The sequence below is a fragment of the Chinchilla lanigera genome, unplaced genomic scaffold, assembly GCF_000276665.1.
Source record: "Chinchilla lanigera isolate Chin_1 unplaced genomic scaffold, ChiLan1.0 scaffold00059, whole genome shotgun sequence".
Lineage (NCBI taxonomy): Eukaryota > Metazoa > Chordata > Mammalia > Rodentia > Chinchillidae > Chinchilla > Chinchilla lanigera.
The window spans coordinates 523,783-550,595 of record NW_004955460.1 but is presented as its reverse complement, the minus strand read 5'-3'; the positions used below and the strand labels follow the sequence as shown (position 1 = coordinate 550,595).

The 26,813-nt window shown below is 39.8% G+C and overlaps 1 protein-coding gene across 2 annotated transcripts in view; it reads left to right on the top strand.

Annotated features, from left to right (window-relative positions):
- Positions 1–26,813, top strand: part of Hecw1 (HECT, C2 and WW domain containing E3 ubiquitin protein ligase 1) — a 408,102-nt gene that overhangs the window by 194,311 nt on the left and 186,978 nt on the right. For both annotated transcript variants that reach the window (XM_013521104.1, XM_005397713.2), the window contains exon 4: positions 1,025–1,132. In XM_013521104.1, coding sequence (XP_013376558.1) covers positions 1,025–1,132 — 108 coding nt within the window. The remainder of the gene's footprint in view (positions 1–1,024; positions 1,133–26,813) is intronic.

Sequence of the window (26,813 nt, the reverse complement as noted above, 5' to 3'; positions counted from 1 at the left end):
GATAAAATGTGTATCTCTGCCTTCATCTGCACTGAAAGAGTAGGGTCTGAAATCAGAGAGGTAAAAGTGACTTGGGTCTTCTAGGATCTGTCCTTTCCAAGAATACAGCTCTTCTCTGTGGGCATCAGTTTTAAGATGGAGATCAGTGGGTTGCAAAGTGCTGAGAAGAGACACACCAAGGGCAAAAGCGTATAGTCACCCACCAGCGGAGCAGGGTATCCAGGCAGCAGCTGTACCCACCCAACACTCCAACACTCACCTTCGTTTTCTGACCCTGTGGCTCTTCTCACCCTTCTGCACTTTCTGACCACCCTGTTGGCCTCCTTCCTTATCCCTATCAGTTACAGCACCCTGTTTTCTTTTCCTTCAAATCTCTTATCACAAGCTACAATGATACTTTTTTTTTTTTTTTTTTTTTTTTTTTTTTTGCTTAGCTGTTTGTAAGCTCTAGTTCAGAAAATACCATATTGATTTCACCCAAGAACACAGCCCCAGCAGCTTCCCTGGTGCCTTGTAAAGCATGAGTCTCAACTGGAATGAACAAGTGACTGAGTTTATGAAGGGATTAATGAATGAGTTTCTTGTGGTGCCTAGAGAAGAGATGGTACAAAGTGGGGTCTATAAGAACAGGACTCCAGATGGGAAGAGTGATGGGACATTTTCTTGATGTCCTATCTTCAGTCTCAAATGGGGGAGCTTTAGGAGGAACACTTTCATGCTGAAACTTTATACATTAAGAAGCATTAAAAAGTGAAATGAACTGTCAACACAGTGATTAGCTCTGGTTTTGAAGGTGTTCAAGAGCCAGTTAGATGACCACTAGCCAGTAGTGTCAGACGGGGAGAAGGGTACAGTCCTGCTGGTGTCCTCAGATGTTCCAGCTCTCTGACTCTGATTCCAGGTGCCTTTTTCTTCTGTTGAACTGGGAATGGCTTTCATATCCTTTGCTCTTTTCTTTTTGTCCTCTAAATATATTGTTGACTGATACATTTCTCTGCATTTCTTTCTCCTTTTGTGGATATAGATGAAGTCTTGTCTGAAAACTTTCTGGACTATAAGAACCGTGGAGTCAATGGTTCTCATCGGGGACAGATCATCTGGAAGATTGATGCCAGCTCTTATTTTGTGGAACGTGAGTAGTTTTACCACTTTTGTTGCCCAGAAGATATAGCAGAAGCAGGATTCAATTGCTTTATTCTTTGTTCTGATGGATAATCACCTCTTAAAAATGCACCACATAAAAGAGAGAGGTAGATTTAATGATACCTTTAAGAAGATTTTTAGGAATGAGTAGTGAGCTCTAAAAAAGTTGAGTAATAGTCATCCAAACCAGTCTAGAGGACCAGTCCTTTATTACCAAGCCTTATTATCATAAGCCTCTGGACTTAGGACTCTTGATTTTCTCTCCATGGCTCCTCCAATTGGTCCCAAATTTTGTCATAGTTGAGACCAAGTCTTCTCAGCAAATATCCTGTCTTTCAGTTTTGCTTTTGCTTGACCCATTCTTTTGAGGCTCCTTACCCATGGCCCCAGCACATTGGTAACATTACACATTTTCCCCTTGACTGTCACCACTATGCTGAAAGATGGGGATGATAGTGGTATCTACTACAAGCCTTACTGATCTACTCACATTTTTGTGTGTATAAACTTGGTTCCCTGTATTTTACTGAAATATTTTTAAAGATCTTCTTCCATCTTTGAAAATAAGTCATTTTCATAGATATGGCAGAATTTTTTTCCATTGGTCACCATATTTGTATATTTCTCATTGCATGAGGAATACCTATATAGACCTCATGTTTGCCAGCTGAAGGAATGCACACATGACCTTTAGTTCACAAGTCCCTGTCTTCTACATGAGTATGAGAGAATGCTTCCATAGGAAACTGTTTCATGCACTTTAGGTCTTAGCAGTTATTTATTCATTCAGGATAGCAGGTCTGAAAGAAAACGGAATATTCTGTTGTTTTAGGAGCCCAGTTTTCAGAGGAGAGATAGATGTGGAATTTGGAGTTATCACTGTAATTTAACTTATGAGGCAAGAAAAACTATATTCTCTAATATGTTTTATTTTCATTTTCGTTCATTCTCATTTTCATGTATTCACTTGATAAACATATTGTAAGACCTACTGTGTTCCAGGGACTGCCAATTTGAAGATGAAAGGCCCCTCGTCTGCCCTCTAGAGACTTACAGTGTCTCTGCTCCCAGCAGTAACACTGTCTTAGTTACTTTCCTGTTGCTGAGACAAAATATCCAACACTGACAACTTAAAGGCGTAGAGGTTTTGGCTCACGGTTTTAGCCCATGATCAGCCATTCCAAGGCAGAAACAACATGGTGCAAAGGTATATCAGAAGAAAAAATTCTTAGCCCATGACAGCTAGAAAGCAGAGAGAGAAGAAAAGAGACCAGGAAGAAAATATACCCTTCCAGGTCAAGCCTCCAGTGACTGCTTCCAACCAGGCCTCCTCTCCTAACAGCACGTTTGGCTTCTGAACTCCTCAATGGGTGAATTCACTGATGACTACAGCACGCATGCTCCAATCACTTCCACACACGGGAGAACTGGGGGAAGGGGGATTTTAGTTCTAAACTATGACAAACACTAGTACACCTTTTTGTGTTGGCTCATGCAGAATGAATAAACAACAAAGAAATGTATGCTATTGGTTTGTAGAGTGGGGACATGATTTCATGAGATGTGGTTGTAAGACAGATGTAATATATTTCCTAACAAGAGAGTTCTTTTTCCTTAGTATATGTCTCCCTGGCTTTAGCTTTTTTCCCTCTAATCCACCTCCACACTCATGGCAGACAAAATTCCTCAAACCAATTCTGCTACCATCTTCCCCAAAGCATCCTGGCTCCTTCCCACTGCATTACCTGAAACCTCTCTGTGCAGCTGTCGAGGCCCAGCATAAAGTCACCCTCATCCCTAGGTCTCTATGTCCCCAACAGAGTGTTTTTCCCTAGTCATCCCAGCCCCCCTCTCAACAAACAGCATCATTTAGCAAAAGGAACATCAGCTCGGCTTTGGTATAAAGATGGCTACAACAAGCAGATAATACAAGCTCCTAAATCCCAGTAAAAGAAAAGGATAAGCACTTGAATTAGCAATGATTGCTCAAGATCATGTTAATGGTACACACTAATTTATATTGGAAGTTTGTGAAAGACTTTTTCCTTTCCTATTGTGTGCCTATTTTGTTCCTTGAGTTATAATTAATTTAGAAATAGGCACAGGCACGCAATTTAAGGCCAAAGTACAATAGCAGCAAATTTGTATTATAAATTAATAAACCAATAATACCATTCCCTTCAAGGCAGTCTTCAAGGATTTCTATGAAATTTTCCTCTACATTTTGATCATATAAGTACCTTTAATGTTTTATTGGTACATTTCTTTGATCATATAATATCATATGAGTACTCCTGTCTCCTCCCCCAAGTCAATGAAAAAAGGCAAACTTGTTTTATAAATTAATTTATCAATCGTGCCATTCCCTTCAAGGAAGTCTTTAAATATTTCTATGAAATATGAACATTTTTCTGTACGTTTATCTCAAATAAAAGATTACCTCATAAACTTGTCTTTCAGCAGCAGCATGAAAAACATTTTAAATTTTTAGGAAAGACATTAGAGTAGAAAACCAACTCTGTGAAATGCATAAAAATAGTCATAATTGAGTGTAATTGTATTCAAATTTGGTGAAGGAGCAGTACCTTATGAAAAAACACATGGTTTGCAAAGGATGTGTTCAAGATAACTGAGAGTTGAACATGCTGGAAAGATGGTATTTTTTAAATGTCCTTGTGAAAATTTTGAGAATGTTCTGGTCTTTAGGATGCTTACTGGAATAGCAGTGTCTCATTGTTTTGGGAAAATGGATGAAAGTAAAATGAAAAGGGTGTACATTTATCTCTTACATCTATATCAAATGAATGACCAACACATTAAGCGGGCATTATTCTATACTAGTGTATTAATTTGCCAAATTACACAAATTGACAAATTTGTCAGAAGTAAAACATTCGCCAAGACAAAGCTTAAGTGAGGTTGCAGATGACTAGAATATTAACTCAGGTCCCACACCCAAATCAAATAAATTAAAATGTTACAGTGAATTATAGTTTAAGGAATCTGAATGTACTAAAATTGTACATTATATGTTATAAAAGTTTATATTTTTAATGTATAATATTTTGCATTTTTAAAAAATGTGCATGATAGGCAATGCCAAATTAACAAGTAGGAAGAGCTTGGGAGTTCAAAAGGTTCTGATATCTCTGTCTTTTATTAGTGCATTAAGGCACCAAAGGTCTTCTGACTACAGTAAAAACTCAGAATCCAGGCCATTATGTGGAAGGTTACAGACATTTTTGTTGTGATCTAAAAATAAGATTCTTTGCAGACTCTTGGCAGAGATAAATGCATAATCTAATTGGTACACTATAGTCTTTTAAAATTAAAAATAATTTTACCAGCGTTGAACATTGGCCAGACTTCAAACATTCAAATACAACAGAAGGTCACTCTTTCTACCTTGGGATTAAATTAAAATAATAACATAAAGTGAAATTTTCCTTTCCTTTTTGTCCTCAATATTTTCCCTCTATTATTTTTTTAATGAGAGTGGAGATGTATTGCATATGACTTGAAGTCTATAATGTTTTAATAGTACATTTCTTTGGGGGCTATGATTCAATTTAGAAGCAAGCAATTGCTATTGATTCATACTATTTTTTAAATGACCTGACTAATCAGATTTTGAAAATACTGCTAAATAAGAAGTATTCTAAACAGACATTTTCTACATTCTCCAAGGAATTACATACAGGATAAAATATCAAAGACTATGAAGCCTGCACCATTTCCTCTTCTATGCCATGATCTTTCCCTAATGGGCACCTGGTATTTGACTATAGTAATAATGCTATAAGACAGTAGAGATGCAAACTTAACACTGATAAAAGAATGAACAGGTAAAATCTTAACTTTACCCATCATGATAAAATTTTACCATGGTATACTGTTATAGTCATTCAAATTTTTTTTTCTGGTACTGGGGATTGAACCTAGGATCTTCACACTGACTGACACCCCCAGCCCTTTTTTATTTTTATTTTGAGATACAGTCTCACTAAATTGCTAAGTTGATCAAGATGGGTTCAAACTTGCAGTCCACCTGCCTCAGCCTCCCAGAGTGCTGAAACCACAGATGTGTGTTACCATGCCCAGCTTCAATGATAAGCTTTTAACAGCTGCAGTTTGGCTCACCTGGCCAGCCTCAAGCATTCAGGAGCTACCATCATCCATGCCCAAGGTGTGATCTTATCAGGATGGGGCCTGGGTTAGCCAGAAACACTGAGAAGGTGAGGTTATCCTGAGAGAAAGGCACCCTTGTCCTGACCACTGGCTCAAGTCTGCTCTGTATCTCCCCGTTCATCAAATTCCAATGGGAAGAACTGATCGGTTTGGTTGGAACCACTACTGACTACATGCAGAGGACCCAGGGCTTCCTTCTCTTCCCACTGCCATATGCCAGTCAGTTCCAGTCACTGCCCTCTCACAGCTGCCAGGTGGAAACGAGAGGCTGGAGCAACATGACTGGGGTGGGCTCCTCAGCGTCCTAACCCTGGACAGCACTGCCCATCCTCTGACCCGTCCTCACCTCCCAGGGTGAATTTCTGACCTAGATTCACACCTGTTTATCAGAAGAACATCCCTCAGACCCCTTTCCAGTGCCTTCCAAATCCTTTTCTCTCATGCCTTCTGTCAGTCCCTCTAGCTGCCACTACAAAATGTTTTAGACTGGATCAGTGACACAGGATAGAAATGTATTTCTCACATTTCTGGAGCTTGGGAAATCCAGCATCAAATTGCCAGCAAATTTAGCCTCTTTACAAGACAGCCTTTTTGCTGTGTCAGAAAAGGTTAAAGGGGATAGGGCACTCCCTTCAGCCTCTGGTTTTGCAGATGGGGAGTGTGTTTTGGGTTTTTCAGACAGTGTCCCCTTGTGTAGTTGAGGCTGCCTTTGAACTCACTATGTAGCCCAGGATGGCCTCAGATTTATGGTGATCTTGCTGCCTCAGCTTCCCAAGTGCTGAGATTACAAGCATGTGTCATCATGCCTGGCCTTTAGAATCTTTTATAATGGCATTAATCTCACTTACTGTCAGCTCCTTAATCCTTCATCCATTAATACAATCATAGTGACAGTTAAATTTTAATTTTTGACTTTTAGGGGAGAACTTTCAGACCATAGCAGCATCCCCAATCACACATACACATACACATACACCCTGACTGTACAAGCAGAAAATCTGAGCAGTCATTCTTCTAGAAGTTCATGACAACCCTGTGAACATGACGTGGTAGAGTTACACATGTATGGCTGGCATTATTTGCCTCTTCAACCTAAGCCTCAGTAATGGCCTTCCAAGTGAGAGGCAGATGAAGATCTCACATCCCATGGTGGTCCTTGCACTCTGAGCTGCTGTTTCTCCATCTGTAAAATGGTACTGTGTGTCTTACCACCCACACATGACCCTGAAAGATGAGAAAGCTCTGGGGGCATGGCCAGGTGTGCATATGGGGCAGCAATTGCTCAACAAACACTAGGCACACTGCCTTCATGTGATGGCTTTGAATTGGGGGTTGCTGACACTACTCCAAGCTCGTCAGGATTTTCATTTCTGCTCTGAAAATGGCCATAGTGGTGTCTGGGTGACAAGCGCGACCTGAATGACTTCATGCTGAGTTTCTGTAGAAAGTCCTTTGTAGCCAGAGTTGGAGACTGAAGGACCTGAGGGAAAAGCAGGGCCCCAGGGAGCCTGGCTGCCTTCCCTTTGCTGGTGAATCTAGAATGTGCCTTCTCCTCTTTGGTGATCCAGCCAGAGTCAGACTGGCACTACTGGAGCCAGAGGAAGCCAGTTCCCTGATAGACACAGGGCCCTTGTCAGGCCGCAGACAGTTAGGTGACTTCATGCTATAGCTTTGTGTTTGAATTGGGGCAAGTTTTGTCACCAAGTCTACTGTGCCGTTTGAGTCAGGACCTACAGACCATGTCCCAGATTGCCATTTTCAATCTGTTTTGTTACTTTCAAAGAGCAATTCTTGGTGCAATAAACATTTAGCCATGAGCTTTAAGCACTTAAGCAGTTTAAGTCCTAGTGAAAACAATGAAAAAATTAACCAGTGTGACATAAAGCTGCAACAATTATAATTCTTCATGCATCTTTGGTTAGGAACAAGCATGACTCCTTATAAATATTTGCAAGATAATGGGCATGTGCATAATCATGTCATCTTTTTGTCATGTAACTCCTTGGAAACCACAGTAAAGTGAAATCATGGGCCAGGGATATAGCTCAGTGGTACAGCTCCTGACTGGCAAGTGCAAGGTCCTAAATTTGATACCCAGTACCAGAAAAAAAAAGCTCCAGTAAAGTGGAATCATGGTTAAAGTTTCTGTGTAACAATCATGAAGAAATTTCAATACCTCTTATATTCTTCTAGTTTTTAAATTTTGAGGAAAGAATACATGATTCACAGTAATACTCCTAAAATTCATTTTTTAAATTTATCTTCCACCTGTGTCCTTTTACCACATGAATCCCTTTACCCCATCTAAACCTCCCCATAAGCACACCAGTGGTCATAGCTCAGACTCCTGGGCTCTGCTTGCCTTATTGCCTTTAAATTTTTTTAAAAAACCTGCTGTTGGTGGGAGTGTAGACTGGTACAACCACTGTGGAAATCAGTATGGAGATTCCTCAAAAACTAGGATTAGAAGTCCCATTCAACTCAGCTATTCCCCTTCTGGGTATTTTCCCAGAAGAAATGAAAACATCATACCACAGTGATATATGTGAACCCATGTTTATAGCAGCACAATTTGTAATAGCTAAATCTTGGAAATAACCCAAATGCCAATCAACTGATGAATGATTAAAAACAGAAAGTGATACTTTTATACAATGGAGTATTACTCACCTGTAAAGGAAGATTAACTTGAGACTTTTATAGATAAATGGATGCAACTAGAGACTATACTCATAAGTGAAACAAATCAGAATTGCATGTGTAAACATCATATTGTCTCCCTAGTGTAAGAAACAGAAAGAGTAAATAAGATCCAAAAGGTACAATAGATACTGTGAAAGGGAAAGAAACTGCTCAAAAGGAAAGAAAAACTGGGATGGGGGAAAAGAGAAAAGAAGAAACGGGGAAAAAAGACATGTATATATACACAAGATAGTAAGATAGTTGTACTACTAATTTCTATTAGTTCATTAAAAGGAACAGTTAGTGCTTATATTGCTTGATTGGTTTTGCATTCCTGTATCTAGTAATATAAGCAGCTACTTTGAAAGTAACAATACAATAATCATTGTTAATTTCCTATCATCTTATTTTGAAATTCTGTATCAGTTTTACTTGTTATTTTTTCCCTTTTTTGGATCTTTTTAAAATAAAAAACCCAAAAACATATAGATATGTAAGTCCAGAATTTATTCAGAAATGAAACAACAATGTTTTAAAAAAAACTAATATAACTGATGTTGCTAGGGAAAAACTTCCTTGGATGGTAGAGGAAGGAATCCAAACCGATAATCACTCACTCTTTGGCAGATGAAAGTGAAAGTGTTGAAAATACTCATATACTGATAAAATTGCTCCTTTCATGTTAATATCTATCATATGAGACCCCATATTTTATATTATACATCCTGAGTGCTAGTAGAATGTAAAAAGAATATAAAAATGATTAAAGTTGGGTGGAGTTGTTGAAAGATGGCTTTTTGGAAGAAGTCTGTGGCAGTTAGGGTGAAGTGTCAACTTGATTGGCTTTGGGATCTGCTCAGGATATTGGAGGAATACACTTCTGGGTGTTCCTGGGTGGGGCATGGAGGCATGACTCTGGGTACTATACATGATCCCTGGCCGGTTTCCTGGATGGCACTGCTCCCCACCTCTGTTTCCTGGCCACCGTGAACTAACCAGCTTTGCTCCACTGTACTGTTCCATCATGATGTTCCTGCCTTGGAGCCAGCCATCTATGCACTGAAGGCCCTTAAAATGCAAGCCACGTTAAACCTCTCCTCCTTTAAACTGTAGGTTTTCAGTACTGTGTCTAGCAATGGAAAAGCTGACTCACACAAGGTCTTAATATAAGAGCAGAATTGAGGGTGTGGCAATGGTGGGCAGAGATGCATAAGCAGAATCTGGCAGGGAGAGCATTTCCTACCTGGAAGGAAGCAGGAATTCAGCTGGGAATTATGTAAAAGATCAAGGTGCACATACTTTATGTAGTACAAGAGATGATCCATTACTTTTGTTTTCATTTTAAGATGTGATGAGGATGGGTTTGGGGTCCACCCCTGCAAGGAAACTTAAGGGAAACTTTCTGTTTCAGTAACCACAGCTTCAGCTTTCAACTTGGGACACACAGTCAGGAAAAGGACTGAGAGGGGCAATAGTCACTGGTTGGTTACCCTCTAGGTTGCACCGCCAAAGACCAACCCAAAGGTGCACTTGCTCCAACTGAACAGGATCAACAAGACAGTGAGGCTGTAGTAGTGGAAGGATAGGGGTCAGGATGGGAAGAAAGAACATAGAAATGAGGACACATGGCAGACTCTTCCTGAGTCTCTGCATGCCACGTGTCAGAGGAGCCTCACAGAGGAGAAACAGTTCATGGCTGGCAGAAGGCAGCAAGCAGCAAGCAAGAGGCAAGAGACAACATTCTTTCTGTCCCTTTATATTATACCCAAGCTACCCACCCTTAGGGTGCGTAACACTTTCACCCAGGGTGGGACACCTTTAATCCTACTGAGAACTATGCTAAACCAATCAGAGCACAATTTAGTAATCACATACTCTTAATCCTAACATCACATAGTCTAGATCCAGCCACCTTTGGAAAAACCCTGCCTATGACCTCATGAGGTTTTGGGGGCACATCTAGACACAAACCATAACAGCACTCCAGTGAGAGAAACAGAAGAGGATGAACTAAAAAGAGGCTTAGGAGGTAAGATCTGTGTAGTTTGGTGAGGAGCAACATATACGTGCTTAAGTGTAATAAACCTTCTACATCATCCTGACATACTACTAGATTAAAGATGACTGACAACAAGGGGGAGAGTGACAGAACTCTGACTTGACAGATAAAGTTTGTGAAGTGGAGATCTTGTCCCCTCTCCAGGAGTCTGGGTGGCCCCTAATGACCTTTTGCAAGTTTTCATAATAAAGTGATGCTGTGCCACCTTCTGGGTCCAGACCTCAAGAAACAGGAAGTTTCTGCCTCCTACCTCTGGGAGCACCCCTGCTTGGAGCTCTGAGGTGGCTGTGCTGATAGAAGCCCATACAAGCCCCAGGGAGTATGTATGCAGGAGTGGCCCACTTGGCCCAGAACTTCCTATTTTCCCTGCTGAGACAAGAGACCACTTGAGAGGTGCAGCCCCAGCCACAGTGAATCACAAAAGCAGAGAAGACCCCAAGAAACACAACTCACCAAGCTGTGCTATTTAAGCTGTTAAGATTTTGGCTAGATTTTTAAGCAACTCTAGTAATCAGAACACCAGAGAAACCAAAGTAAGATGGTAGAAGTGAAAGGAGGAGAAACCAGCAAGAGGGTACTGCTGATAGGACACATTAAGCACGACAGAGAAAACAGGGAAGAGATAGTCCAGAACACATCTGTGCATGGAGGCCAAATGGGGGCTTTGGTTTTTGTCAGAATAATTCAGTGAGCTGATGAGAAAGACAGCAGGCTGAAGAGAAGGGTGACCAGTGCATCCTGGCTTGCTGGGACTCTCTTGGTTCAGGCAGTCCAGCTTCTAAATCTCAAGTGACTGTGCAGGCCTGGAAACACAGGAGTGACTGGTGACCCTGTGGAGAATCTACACTGATCAGGAAGAGGCAAAGTGAATAATGCCTCCTCTGGGCAGGTTAGCTGAGAGTGACTCCAAGAAGATGGACTCAGAGGTCTTCTGAAGATGAGGATGGGCTTGAACTTATTTTAAAAGTGAGAGGAATGAGCCACAAAAATAGGAACTCTCATTTATTCAGTGCTTACAGGTGTCCAACTTCTTGCTTTTATTTTATATTGGTGAGCCAGGCACCATCTCTGTCATATCTGATGTGAAGTCTCAATATCCAAGAGCCATCCTCACCTGGGGTATGGAGCTGGATGGTAAGGGAACTGGAATTAGAGCCCAGGCTTAGGTGCTGTGGTTATCAGCACCAGCAGAGAGCTTGTGGGGATGTAGAGGGTGGTTTGATGGGCTGAGACCCAAAGCAGTCAGCAAGGAACATGATCGAGAGAATAGCTGGAAGTTGGGCATTTTCTAGATGCACTTAACCAGCAAGAGACAGGATGCCCAGAGGTGTGGGTGGACCAGATGGCTGGAGTAGAATGGGGATGGAGAGATGGGAAGAAATAGATTTCTGCTGACCACTCTATGGTGCCCCTTTTTCCCAATAGGAAGGGATATATTCAAAACCAGAAGCACACCAGGGTGATTCTTACCTAGGCTGACATGGTAGAAGAAACTTAGAACTCTACAAAAGAAAAGATTGACTCCACCCTCTCATAGCCATTCTATACACAAAACAAATCTCCTTTGCATGAAATCTCAGCCAGGGATGCTGAGACTATATCTCTGCCCCGTGGATGGTTTCAACAACACAAGGAGAATATTATGATTGTTTTGATCTCCACAAGATGAGTAGACAGGGCAGCTTTCTCTAAAGGCCTGTAGCAGGTGAAGGCAGCAAGAGGCCAAATTTGGGAGGCGCATATGTGGGGCAGCCGAGAGATGCTGACCTACCTAAGATACTGTGTCTGGACCCACAGCCAGGTGAGTGAGGCAGTGTTTGAAGGGCATGGCAAGCTGATCACCACAGTGTCCAATTAAACCAACAGACGCAGCAGATGGGAACAAAGGTGGCTGCAGTCTTTGTAGGAGGGCGAACTATGTTCAACCCAGGAGACATACATATGCTACAAGGTCTGACCCTGGCCTGTGGATGGGTTAAGACTGCTGTCCTAAATAAAGTCAGAGTAATGGCCATACGAACAACTAAACTTCTCTGAGCTTTCCTAGGTATATCAGGCATCACTCTGAGCACCTTAATCTATTGCCCCATTTAATCTATCTGGAAACCTTAGATAGTATGTATTACTATTTTTCCCTTTTGTGGATCAGGGACCTGAGCCACAGGAAGGCAGTGCAGCTGGTCCAGTACTCACAAGTACAGTTGATGGGACCAAGATCTGAACTTAGGCAGTCAGCCTACAGTGTGTTCATTATCCCCTCAATGAGACAGAAGTAGGCCAGCAGGGTTTCCACCACTCAGAAAGAGATTCAGTGTAAAATCCTGGTCTCATGGAGGTTGGGGTACTGGCTTATACAATTGAGAGAAATTTGTAGTCAGAGTCAGTGGGGAGTCTTCACCTCCCTAGTGTGAATGGCAAGGAAATTAGCTGGGTACCAGGTTGAAACCCAGACGTTATAGTACTATCAAACACAGAGAAGTTCCAGTCCATGATGAATTAGCTCCATTGCTTTGGGCTTGTAGCAAGTCAGCACATCATGGTGGGACCTCATGGCAGAGCAGCTGTGGTACATCTAAAATACAAAATACAGCAATTTGGTACCAAGAATATCACAGAACCCACCAAATACTCCCACCAAAAAATGAGATGCAAACAACCCCTCATTCTCTGCATCCATTCTAAACCCTCTTTTCTTCTTTCCAAGCAAAACCAGGGTTGCAGAGCCTGCTTCCTATTTAGATCTACATTGTTACTGGCAGCTGTGTTACCTGAGGGAAAGAGGCAGTCCAAAAGCAGAAAGGAAAAAAGAAAACAACATCTTTGTCCCAACTTCATCAAAATGAGCACCAGTCTCTTTAGGTTACTCAAGGCCTGCAAGCTTAAAACCCAAGCCACGGAATTCACTTTTCTGGAAGAATTTTATCATTATGTCTCCCATATCTATGGGAGGAAAGTACAGTTTTAACTGTTGCACCATCTGCCAAGAATGCATATGAAACACTCCTATCATTTGTTTTCCAGTTTGGGGGATTGAACCGAGGACCTTTGCACTAAGCTACATCCCCAGCCCTAAGTTTTATTTTGAGACAGGGTCTTGCTAAGTTGCTAAGCTGCTCAAACTAGCTCAAACTTGTGATTGTCCTGCTTCAGTCTCTCAGAGTACTAGGATGATAGTCCTGTACCACAAAACCCAGCTTGAAAGATTTCTGTCTTTGTACAAAATTTAAAAATTTGAACCCGCAGACTCAACCTTTTCTTGAGGCTTCTATTCTTTATACTTGAAACTGCTTACTCTCCCCTGCCGTCCCACTCTGCATTAGTGTTTACTCCTGACAAAAAGGGGCTCACTTTAGAGTATGAGTGTTCTACATCTCTAGTGAAAACTAGACTCTTCAGTCCTGATGAACTGGGGATAACTGAAAAGGTGAGGTTTAAAAGAATCTGAAGTATTGTCCACAGAGGCAGGAGTAGGTTATGTCAGGAAAAAGACAAGAAGAGTATGAGAACATGGAAAAGTAATACTCAAAATAATCTACAATTAGTCACCCCACCTTTCCTACTAACCTAATCAGAGACAGCTACCAAATTGGAAGGAATTATATTGCAGACAACTCAATATTTAAAAAAAGATGCAGAAACACCAGAACCGGAGAAATAGAAATCTAGGTGCTTCGCACTGGTGAAGTAGCTGCTTTGCAATCTCACTGCCATAGACTAAATGTTTACATATCCCCAAATTCACTTGTTGAAGTCCACACCCTAATGTAATTTGGAGAAGGTCTTTTGGGAGATAATTAGGGTTGCATTGGGGTAAGGAGGATGGGCCATCATAGTGGGATTAATCCAAGCACCCTGAGAAGCTCAAGCAGGAAGATCTTAAACTCAAGCCCAATCTGGACAATTTAGCAACTTACTAAAATCAGTCTCAAAAATTACAAAAAAAAAAAAAAAAAAACAACCAGGGATATAGCTTACTGGCACAGCACCTGCTTGGCAAGCACAAGGTCCTGAGTTCAATCTCCAGTACCAAAAGATATTAAAAGAAAACAAATAGGGCTGGAGATGTAGCTCAGCACAAAGGCCCAAGCTTCATCCCCACTGCCATATACAAACACACATAGAGTAAGTGACACCTGACTTTGTAAGGACGCAGCAAGAGAACAGCCACCTACAAACCTGAAAGAGAGCCCTCCCCAGAAATCAAATCCATCAGCACCTTGACCTCAGATCTCCTGACCTCCAGAACTGAGAAATATTTATTCTTTAAGTCAACCAGTCTGTAGTGCTTTTTATAGCAGACCAAACTGAGACATCAACAAAGCAAATTCTTACTCGATTGGGACAAGGAAAGAAGATCCAGTGTTCTTCCCAGGTATTCCTGCAGGGAAATACCTTTTCTTCAATTCCCCAGCTCAGCTCCTGTTCCTGCCATCTGGAGGGATTTTCATCTGTTGTGTCTGCGCTTGACTATGGCTTTCATTTGTGGCTTTGCTGTGCTAAGGAAGGCCTCATAAGAAAATAAAAAGAAGAAAGTGAGAGCCAGGTGTACTGGTTCAGCCCTGTGATTCCAACACTTTAGGAGGCTGAAAGTTGGAGCCCAGCCTGGGCGGCTCCAAACCTATCTCAAAATAAAATATAAAAAAGGGCTGGAGATGTAGCTCAATGCAAAAGCTCTGGGTTCAGTCCCCAATACAAATCAATAAATAAATAATAAATAAACAAACAAATAAGTAATGATTAACCATGCCACTGTCACTGAGTAGGGGTGGGAAAGGAGGCTGAGGAGTCCAACACATGTCTGTCTGACGGATCAGGAAAGAGATTCTGAAAAGCTTATGTAGAAAGTGAACATTCCCACAGATCTAAGAAGATGGGTGTGAAGATAACAGAGTTTTCAGGCAGCTCTAACCTGGGCACCAGTTATAGAGGCTGTGATTTTCCTTCTACCCAAAGGAAGAAGAGGTGAAAGCCTGTGTGTCCCGTTAGGTTAGGACAGTCTCTAAGCGCCGATGCTTTCCTTGCTGGAGCTAAAAAGCCCTGTCAGCATTTCCCACACAAGCAAAAGCTGCTGTCACCTCTGTGCTTCTGCCCAGGACAATTCTTGGTGATCTGATACAAACTGATCTTTGAGTCTATCCAGAAAAAGAAGTATCTGAGAGTCCCAAAGTGAAATCTCCAAGTCAGCCAAGTGGCCTGCACATGCCAGAGCGCATGTGGGCAAAGCTGGCTCTGTCTCCTGGTTGCATGACACAGTTCATGCATATCATTGCTTGTCTTCTTACCCTCCTAGCTTGACACTGCCCTGCCACATCCTGGCATCTGTGTCTGCAGCCTTCTTCCTGCATGCCTTTCCCAGGGCAACCAAGGGCCAAGATCAGTGCCTCTAACTCAGAAATGTTTGTCAAAAGTGGCAACAATTCCAGCAAATTCTAAACTTACAAATAAGAGTTTTTCGTGAAATTCCATATCAGTGAAGCAGAAGCTCACCCCCTTTTTAAGAAAAGACTCTTGCTTCAAAAGCTACTTTTTCAGTGTCAGACACCCCTTAGAGGGACGTAGGTCTGCTCACTGGGTCCTAGTCTGAGGCAACTGCAACTGGGGTAAGCAGCTGCCAGCTCACCATGCAGCACGCCAGATGGCCTGGCGTTTTTATATAGGCTTTGTGTTACCAAGCCCCATGTGCCAGGGAGCCAAAACTGGTGGGTAGGCTTTCCCAAACCCGGCAACAGCAGGCCTGCATGTTCCTTGCCAGCAAGATTGTTTTTCCAGAAAATTATTCAACCCCACCTGCAGCTGACCAAATTAGTCCTGGCTCATCATCAAATGAAGGACAAAGTATAATGGTGTCATCGTAGAGTCTCAGGGGAAAATTGAAGGATAGAAAAGCTCTTTCCATTGGGGTGGGTTCCTGTATCTCCTTGACAGAGAAGCCCACTGCTGGAGATGACACCTGTCCTAAATTCTGTCCAGCAGTCTCAACACTCTCTTCCCAGATTAAATTGCAGTTCTCTGTGCTACACCCATCCAGGACAGCTATCACCATAGACCTCAGTGTGGATGGGGCCCCAGGAGCTGACAACACATGAGCCTTGTTAAAGAAGGTCGCCAGAATCCTGATCATCACTATTCAGAAACAACACCCTATCTTGAACTGCCACCTGGGAGACCGGTGTGTTGATTCAGGACAAGCCCTATGCATAGCCCAAGGAAATGTAGCCTTATCAACCTCTCGAGTAGTCATGGATTTGAACTCTACCTTTCTACTGTATGGATCCTGTTTACCATTTAGATTTTCTAAAGAAGCCACCTGACTTTCATTCATGCTCTCCTTTGGATTCACTTAAAAAAGGCAATAGTGACAGCAAATCCTTCATTTACAAAGTCACATTGAGATCTCTTCTCCCTTACACCCATACACACGTGTATACACATACACACATGTATGCACAGATACACACCACACACACACACACGCATGCACACACAAACACAGAGAGCCATTTAGACATTTATAACTCTGTCCCAATGTATTCTTATACTTCTTGGCAGCACTACTCTGGACAAAGTCAATTTATATCTAAGAAATCTATATGCTTCCCCAAAAGACATCTGGAACACCTTATAGCTGGTCAAGGGATGGATGAAGACACAGATAAATCAGCATAGGATGAAGGCAGTCTCCCTGTGGCTTTCATGCTGGTAGCATTCTTTCCACCTCTGGAGCTCTTCAGTATGACAGTCTGTCATAAGACCTTAGGGTTTATGCATCTGATCTCAATCCCAGGAAACTCATTCCTCTACCATCTATCCATCGAAGACCCTTCTCTCCCTTGGACTGAAATACAGGGACCTACTCCAGTAATCCAGACTAGGCATGCTTGTGACAAAGAAGACACTAAACCAGTGCTGGAAAACATATGCCACGGGTGCCATGCTGTAGCAAGCTGTTTGTATCATTGAAAGCTCTAAAAGGTTTGCCATCATTGCCCTGGACTCTGTGGTGGTATTACTGTCACCACTGGCCCTGGCCTTAGAGAAACTGCTGAGATCCCCTATGCCCAGCCTCAGTTTCCAAAGAAGGCTTGGGGACCGCTCAGCCCACTGTATTCAGGAGAGGGGCCTTCAGTCACAGCAGCTGTGGGATGTCCCGTTTTTATTTCTCATATTTATTACTTAATGCCTCCTATATGCCTCACCAAGGATTTTTCATTTTATTAGTATTTTAAAAGACTCAACTTTTTGTTTTCTTGATCCTCTATATGTTTGTTTTCTTTTTAATTTCTGCTCCTATTTTTATTTTTGATTATTTCCTTCTTCCTAGGTCTGTGGTTGTTCTTTTAATTTGTTGTTGTTTATCTAATTTCCTAAGATTGCTGCTTAGCTCATGGGTTTTTCACCATTCTTTTTCTCTAATGTATGCAAGAAGGCTGTGAATTTTCCTCTAAGCAGTTTTCATTTTGCTTTATTTTGGTGAAATTTTTTTCTGGAGCACAACGCACACATGGAAAAGTACACAAATTTAAATGGCAAGCTTATGAATTTTCAAAAAGGAAATTCTTGCATATAAACAGCACCCAAATCAAGAAGCAGAGCTTTATCCCAGCTTTAACCCATTCTCTTTCTCTTTCTCCTTCTCACACATCTGTGTTTCCATCTGGGATCATTTTCCTTTTAAGAGGAAAGTGCCCCCTGCTGTGCTTATTTCTTTGCAGGACCACTAATGATAAGTCTTCCCAGTTTCTACCTGAGAACATCACTCCTTCACAGTTACATAGGAAGAATGATTCCATCACAGGCACAGGATTCCAGGTTAGCTATTATCTTCTTCAGCACTTAGGAATGTCATTTCTGCCCCTTTCGAAAGTCAGTAGTTAATCTTTCTGTCATTATTTTGAAGATAATGTATTCTTTACTCTGATTCTTTTAAGACTTCTCCATTTGTCTTTGAGTTCCAAAAGTTGAACCATGATGTGCTTAGTAATGGTTTTGGTTTTTATCCCAAAACTTCTTCATAGCTCTAATCTCCTCGGAAGGTGCCTTTGCCCATGCTCAGGATCCAATCATGTGGATCATTCCACCATGTCTCATTTTATGTCTCCTGTACTTCCTGTTTATTTATCTTCTGGCTCTATTTATCTTGATTTCATCAAGATCTTGTTCTCATTTTCATTCTTGCTTTTGGTCATTTGTTTCTATCTATTGTTACATCTGGAAATTTTCTATCAGTCACCGTACAGTGGGTGTGAAATGCTTAGGTACTTTAGGTGAGGGGATCTTCCCCCAAAGATGTGTTGGTCAGTTTTTCATTACTATAGCAACACGCCCATGGCAGGCTAAGTTTATAAAGAAGACTTTTATTTAGCTCATCATTTTAGAAGCTGAAAGTCCAAGATCAGACAGCTCCGTTAGTTTAGTATAATAATAGCAACATGGTGGGAGTATACGTGGGAGTAAGAGATCAGATAACAGAACGGGAAGCCAGAGAGAAACTAGAGCCCAACAATCTGTCTCAAAGCCATGCCCCAAGGACCTCCTACTAGGTCCTGCTTGTTGAAGATTCCACACCACCTCCCAATACCCCTATTCTGAAAATCCAGATGCCAACATGTAAACCTTTGGGGCACACACTCAAAACCATCTCCAAACCCCAGTAGAGCGTTTTCTGTTTCCCCAGGTAGGAAGTGCAGGTACTTCCGGCTTCAGCTCAGTGGCATGAGCCAAATGGAGCCTAACCCTAACCCTAACCCAGTTCTGGTAAATCTCCTTGTGGCTTCCTCCTTTCCCTAGGAATTCCTCTCTGGAGTTTTCAGAGAGCTGAGGATTTTAGCGAGGGTTCCATTCTTGCTATATCATCTCAGTATCAGGAGATGGACAATTTTGCCTCTATTTCTCAGAAATTTTCATGATGAGATATTCCATCTTTTACTATCAAAGCATCAAGATCAGGCTGATGTCTGAGGCAAAACTGGCTTATATTTGAGATTTCCTTTGCTGTTACTCTGGCCCTAAACTGTTGGCAACCAGAGAAAAGGGGCTGAAGCTTATTAGCTCATCTCACCAGCACCCACCCCCCACTTCAGGATTTTTAGACTTTGTCAATCCTAGCACTTTATAGCATTTATATTATTTTGCTTGAAAATTAGCTCATCTAGTTAGCAATCAATACATTCATCTACAATAACTACTCTATGCTAGCAGGAAGAGGAAGTCTCTGATGACTTTTAACTCCACATGAAATGACCCCAGAGATCAAAAACTGTCTGAGGAGTGTGGAGAAGTGGCAGCAATTTTCACTGACATTGGAAACAAAATACATTTACTTGATTGTTTTTGAGTTTGGAATTGTTCCTCTGGCAGCTGAAATACTTATTTCCCATAAGTTGAATTTCCAGTTGTTCTGGTGTCATTTCACATAATGGCTTATTTTGAACACTTTCCCATATTAGAAGCATTAGCATGGGATTTATTCTTCAATTCTAAATAGGAAATTAATTCAATACATAAAAAATTCCACATGTAAAAAATTCAATTATTGCAATTACTCTAAAAAGTTCTAATTAACCATTTTTCATTCAAATAATCAGATAGTTTATAATTTAGCTATTACAGAAACATAACTACCAAATGGCAATTTTTTTATTTTAAAAAGAGTAGTACATGAGAAACAAACAAACAAAAAAATAGAACAGTAGCAGCATATCAGTATCACAAACATAAACAAATCAAAGCAAGAACTTTCAAAGTGATACAGGGTCTCAAGACAAAATAATACAAATCAACAGTGGTTGTTACATTGCATATCGCTATCCTCAACTACATTGCTCAGATTATCAGATGTAAAAATGAAAGACTGCTCAAACCATTAAAAAGAATAAGCAAATAATTCTTCAATAAAACATTAGTGATAATACAGCATTTTTTTGCAAATTAGACTAATGTGAAATACTAAAAATGCAATCCTCTCTGTTCAAAATTTATGACTTAGTTTTCCAGTTATTTTCCAATTTAAATAAATGTAATTTATATTTAAATTAATATATCCAGTTCCAAAGACAGCATTCTAAATCATAAAACTTTTAGAAGCACAAACGTAGGATGACACCTTTTCCAAATTTTGACAAATCAATATAATATTCTTTAATACAGTAAGATTATTTTCTTCTGTTCTACTCACATATTACTTTAATTATAATTTACTAGAGAAATAGAATTTGAGTAACAGAAACACCATGTTTTTCCAGGGGTATTGGTAGTAAAGCAGATGTAGTTGTTATAGTTGTTATTGTTTGGTACAAAGTGATATGGCTTTCTAAATTGTATTATTTTCTTTTTTTGAATGAGTTCATGGATGCAAGTTGCAAAAATTAAATGTAACATAAAAGGTACAAACTGTGATTCTATTTGATTCTGATTTGGTCCAAATCAAAGCCCCATACATAAGAAACTTAAGAGCTTAAAGAGATCCAACAGGCAATTTCAGTTTCAAGTTAAATTTTCCAATGTTAAATCTTCACATTAACTGTGGACTCTTCAATGTCAGATGCTGTATCAGCTTTTCATTACTGTAGTAAACAGCTGAGATAGTCAATTTATACAAAGGAAAGGTTTGTTATGTCTTAGGGTTTCAGAAGTTTCAGTCCATGGTCTATTGGCCCCAATGCTTTTGGGCCTTTGGTGAGCAACACATCATGCCAGAGCACACAGCAGAGCAACCAGCTCACCTCATGATGGTCGTGAAGTAAAAGGGAGGGGAGCAGGAAAAGACCAGACTCCCACTACCCATTTTAAGGGCATGCTCCAAGTGATCTTACCACTGCATCACAGTCCAAATAGTTTCCATAACATACCAATATCACCAAGCTGGAGGCCAAATCTTTACATTTAAGACCCAGACTATAACAGATGCCTTCTCAATAGACCTTAATTCCACTTGTCTTCATTTATTTGGAAACCCTTTGCGTTTCTTCTGTTTTGACCAAAAGTCAAACAGCTGTTCTCTAAGCTGTTTATGTCTCAAAATCCATTTAATACATAGTTGTTTTATTTAAAAATACAAATGAACATATTACATATAGGACAGACTAGGAAGATTGAAAGCTTTATACCATTAACATTATTCCCCCAAAAGCGCTGCTTTTATTATTGTCTCTTGCTGAAGCTAAATACCTTTCAGATTCAATTTAATTTACAATTGCTTCTTTGTTTCTTTGAGCATTTGAAGACCATATCTGTTATTTTTGCTAGGTAACTATTGAGGCTGACTCTGTCACAGAGATGATGGCTTCTTGAGTTAAAATTGCTTTTCCTGCATTTTGAGGACATGGTTTTTATCTGCCTTCCATGTATTTTATAAAGGAAGTATTAGTAGATTTAAATTAATTGTCATTCTAAAGAATGTTGTTGCATAAATAATTTGGTTCTTTCTCCACAAATAAGTGGCCTCACAGTGGAGGGTGTCTTGACTGTTGATCCATGCTGCCTGATTTATCAATTTTGATCACACTTTGGTTTACAAGATTTGAGTGTTTTGTGCATTGCAGATATAGTAACATGTAGGGAGCTGAAACTCACCATGAGGTTCAGATATTCATGCTGCTACAACCTGACAATGTTCAGACAACCTGATAATGTTCAACCTGACAATGTTCAGACAATAGGAGACAAACAACCATGACTTGAAGACTATTTCGCTGGTTGCAGAGTTCCCTACCTACAATTATTCTTCCTTCTGTACTTTGAAGCCCTAATTTCTTTGCCTTTCATTGTTTCTAACTATATTGTGAAGTCACTTGTCAATTTAATTGTTTCTCCTTCAGAAGTGATCTAGCCTTTTCCTTCATTAGCTGATGACACTGTTTTTCTCTTCTTTTTCAGAAGTGTGTGGTGATATCTGGTCACTTCATTCTTTCTCAGTTCATAGGGCTCTTTGAATCTATAGCTGATATCTTTCATTACTTTTTTTAAAGAGAGTAGTAAATGAGAAACAAACATAGAAATAGAACAGTAGTAGCATACCAGTATCACAAACATAAACAAATCAAAGCAAGAACATTCAAAGTGATACAGAGCCTCAAGACAAAATAATACAAATCAACAGTGGTTGTTACATTACATATCACTAACCTCAACTACATTGCTCAGATTACCTGACGTAAGAATGAAAGATTGCTCAAACCATTATAGGGAATAAGAAAATAGTTCTTTGATGAACATTAGAGGTAATACAGAGTTTCACTAGACAAATGGTAGGAGTTCACCGTTGTAATTCCATTGCATATTGTTACCTTCAAATCAGTTGCTCAGACCACCATCAATACACCATCAGACATCAACAATTTCATTACTTCCTGAGAGTTTTTATTGATTATTTTGTGATACTGAGGATCAAACCCAGGAGCTTGCACACAGTAGGCAAGCACTTCATCACTGAGTTGCATTCCCAGTTCTGAAGAATATTTATATTTAGCACACTATCTTTCTCTTATTTATATTCCAGTTGCACATATTGAGACAACCTGTCAGTATCTTGTGTGTTTCTTCCACTCTCATATATTTTCCCTTCTTTGTCTCAGCATATTTCATTCTGGATATATATATTACCTGACCTATGTATTATTTTCCTAAATTTTCTACTGTTTTGTTTAATGATCTTTTAAACCCATCCATTGTGTTAACTATCTCAAAATTATTGTTTTTCAGGTTCAAAATGTGTTGGTTCTGTTTACTAACTTCATTTTTTGCTGATAATTTCGATCTTGTCTTTCATTATCTTGAATGCTTTGAGTGTTTTTATAAAGTCTGAATCTGTAACTATTTGTGTCTCCTGTTGTGTCTTTAGTTTTTGTTTGTTTGTTTTGCTTTGCTTTTGTTTCTAAATTGCCTGGTTTCTGAATACACTTAGTCAGTTTGAAATTTAGAGCTACACACTACACATGTTCTTCACTTAACAACCTATCGCTTTACTGACTGTTCTGACCGACCGAGACCTGCTGCTCAGACACAGGAACATAAGCAGCAGTGCAGCCTTTGGTGGCTTCTTCTCTACACTACAGTAGTGTAATTTTTGCTTAATGTACTGCACAGTACAGTACTGTCATTTTATGTTCTGTTCTGTGTTTCATTACTGCATGTAAGAAGTATGCAAGTAAAAGCAAAGTCATTAAGTTGGAGTTTCCTTTGACCATTTCCTTGTTCCAAGTATTGTAATGTACATACTATATACAATTCCTCATTTGGAGACCAATTTACTTAACGACCTAGTGATAGGTTCAGAATTTGGTAATTCAACAAGGAATGTCTATACAAATGAAAACTTGCAGAAGTAATTTGAGGCTTACAATCACGATACTTTCCACTTGATTTACATTTCCTTCTACTCTACATCTAGCAATCCAGAATAATCTCAGCTCAATTTCAACACTTGCTATGATTTGCACTGTGAGGGATGGTATATTTGTCAACAGTAAATCCGGTCAGCTATTCAGTCTCCAATTTGAGTCATGAGGAATTTGCAAGAGTTTTTCTCCTCAGCAGGCCCTGGATTCTTAAGGGAACAAGTCTTATTCTCTTAGTCCTGAAAGTCTGTCAGAAATTCTCTTCAGCTTCCCAGCCTCTCAGAGGCTTTTTTTGGAATCAACATGAGCACCCTTAGGGGAACAGCAATTGTAATCCTGGGCTCATCTGAGTTTTATCTTTGGGATCCTGACCTCATTATTTTATTTTACATTGCCTTGCTAGGTCTCTGATGCCTTCAGGCTAGGCTTCCCACATGTAGGAAAAAAAATTATAGGACACTTACTTTTGAATTTAAGATAAACAATGAATAATTTTAAAATATATGTTTCATGTAATAATTGTGACATACTTACACTATAATTTATTCCTTATTTATCTGAAACTCAATTTTAATTGTGTTTAAATCAGCCCTATGAAAAAGCCCTATAAGGCAACTCATCTGGCAACCCTACTTTAAGCAGATTTATTTCTGTATATTTCCAGTTTTTCTAGATATTCTTTAAATGACCTGGTACACCAGGACTGGAGAAAGAAGTTGACTTTTGCTAGCTGATCAACAAGTTTGGATTATTAAAAATTTCTGAGAGACAATGCATTAAATGGAAAGTTAATACAAATTTCAACTCTGCCTTAAACCATGTGTGTGACCTTATATAATTAGGCTACAAATTTTGACCTCATTTTCCTTAAATATAAAATAGGATTGATGAGTGACATGTATTGAGGCCTGATTTTTTGTCAACTATTGTGGCAAACACATAAAAAAGAAAGGTTAATAATAATTGTTTATACTTCATAAGATACTGATGAAGATCAGATTAGAAATTAGTATGAGTGGTTAAATATATATTAAGTGCTAATTAATTAAGGTGAATTTATATCATAAATTCTAAGCTTAATTGAATATTTTGCTTACTCCAGATCTACTACCCTTCTTGAAAACTGAGTCTCAATTCTATAGCAAGTCTGCTGATCCCTCAAAAGCATAGTAAGGAAAAAAACAATTTTCTTGTTTCTTTAAATAATACTAAAGCTGAAGTGAATCAACTTGTACTTTCTGAACATATTCTCTAAAATAAAAAATAGTCACACAGTGTATTTTTACAGTAGAAACTTCAGTTTTGCTGTCTTTTGTTAATAAGCTGATTATCTCTGGACAAATTTGAAAATCAATCATGTTCTAGGCAAAAATAACTGAAATATTAAAAGAGATCCATTTTAAGGCTACCACCAGCCACACAGGGTTAAAATGTCAATCTCTTTCTGCAGAAGGGCAAGAACTACACTCTCTGGTGAGTGGAGAGTGGCTTGGATTTCAACTCCCCCTGTACTCTTTGGTTGGATGCCCTCATGTTAGACATCCCTAAGAAGTTGTCCAAATCAGCCCTATTGACATAAAAAGGCAACTCATCTGCTAACTTCATATGTAGTATGCCTTATACATTAATCCACTTGCTCCACATGACTGTTATGGTTTGTGTCTAGATTGCCACCAAATCCTCATGTGGTCATAGGTTTTTCTTCAGATGTGGCTGAATCTAGAGTGTGTGATTGATTCATAATGTAATTTGGAGATTAAGGGTGCTAGGATTAAGGGTATGTGATTGCTGGATAAATCCACTGGTTGGATTGGTACCATCCTAGTCTCAGTAGTACTGAATATAATACAAGGGATAGAAAAAGGCTTGTCTCACTCTCTCTTGTTGCTTTTGCTGTCTTTTGCCACCATGAACTGTTGCCTTTCTGCCATGAGCTACCCTGCTTTGGAGCCAGCCAATTATGGCCTGAAATTACTACAAACTGTGAGCTAAATAAACCTTTTCCCCTTTAATTTTGGATGTCAGTTAGAAGAGAAATGTCTCAGCAATGAGAAAAGTAACTAAGACAAGGACAATATTACATGAAACAATATCTACAAAGTAGGCAATAATATTACTATTCTGCTCTGAGGCTAAGACTCAGAGTCCTGTAACATATAGGAGCAACGAGAGCTTAGTCAACAATTGAACTCTCACTTACTCTGTCTCACAGTCCTCCCCTTTCCTTAGATCACTTTGCCTTCCTAGACTTCTGTTGCTACACACATGAACATTCTGCATAAACAATGAGACATAGACACCTGGTGTTTAGAAGATGCCTTGTATTTGAAGAAGTTTTTGAATTATTATTTTACCTAGAAAAGCAGAGAAAGGCAGAACTAGTGTAGCATTTCTTAGACAAAGTGTCTGAAATGGTGACCAAAAACCATTTGACCTTTTTTTTGTCCTTTGAACCTTGATACTTTTCTGAGACAGAGCAATAATCTTTAACTGGAAACTTCTTTATCTGCACTTGAAGAATTCCAAAAGTCATCCAGTATTAGGCTTAGGAAGTGCGGGTTCTCCAAGAAGCATTAGGACCTACCAGGACATGATATCTCCTCCTTGGTTGCTGTAAAACGGTTACATCACTAGACAATGCAGTGGCACCTCGGTTCAGGAACTCAATTCTCTCCATGATTCTGGTTGCAAACCAAACTAGATCAAATTAAATTAACTGAATTAAAATTTCCCATAATCTTGACACTGAACATAACCACTGGATTTGATCCAGTTCTTGTCTAGTTGGCTAGGGCTGCCATTTTTGATCTCTAACTTTCAGGGCTGATTATTTTCCAGCCAGGTTTTATTTTGGGGAAAACATGTTATTACTAAAATGCTTGCTTAAGTAAAAAGAAAAAAATGGCCTTTGTCAACAACTCCTCAAAAGGAGAATATCACACTTTGAAGGAGTCCATAAATTCTTGGCTCAAAATAAGAAATAATCTGCTTAGCTGGCAATTGGATTTAATACAAGGATTTGTGTAATTTTCCAGACTTTTTTGCTCAAAGGCATTGAAATAATTTTCTTCTTTGTATGAAAAGCAGCCTTTAATGCCTGTTATCTCAATGCTCTTTCCACCCAGCTAAGCTTAAGGTGAGGCCTTCTGGCTCCGGCAAGCTGACCTCCTGAGGGTCTATAGGCAGAGTAACTCATGCAGTGATTAGATAATTTTTAATCACTCCTGGTGATTAGATAGCTGTATCGCTCACTGCTTTATGCAGGATCCATCCATGATCCCTGCCCTATAAGAAACCTGACTCTCAGCTGAGACTATTGGACATAACATGGGGACAGCTGGGAGGAGTCTTGGAGAATATATAAGGAATGATGTTACTAGATTGTCCACCAAGAGCTTGGAAAGACA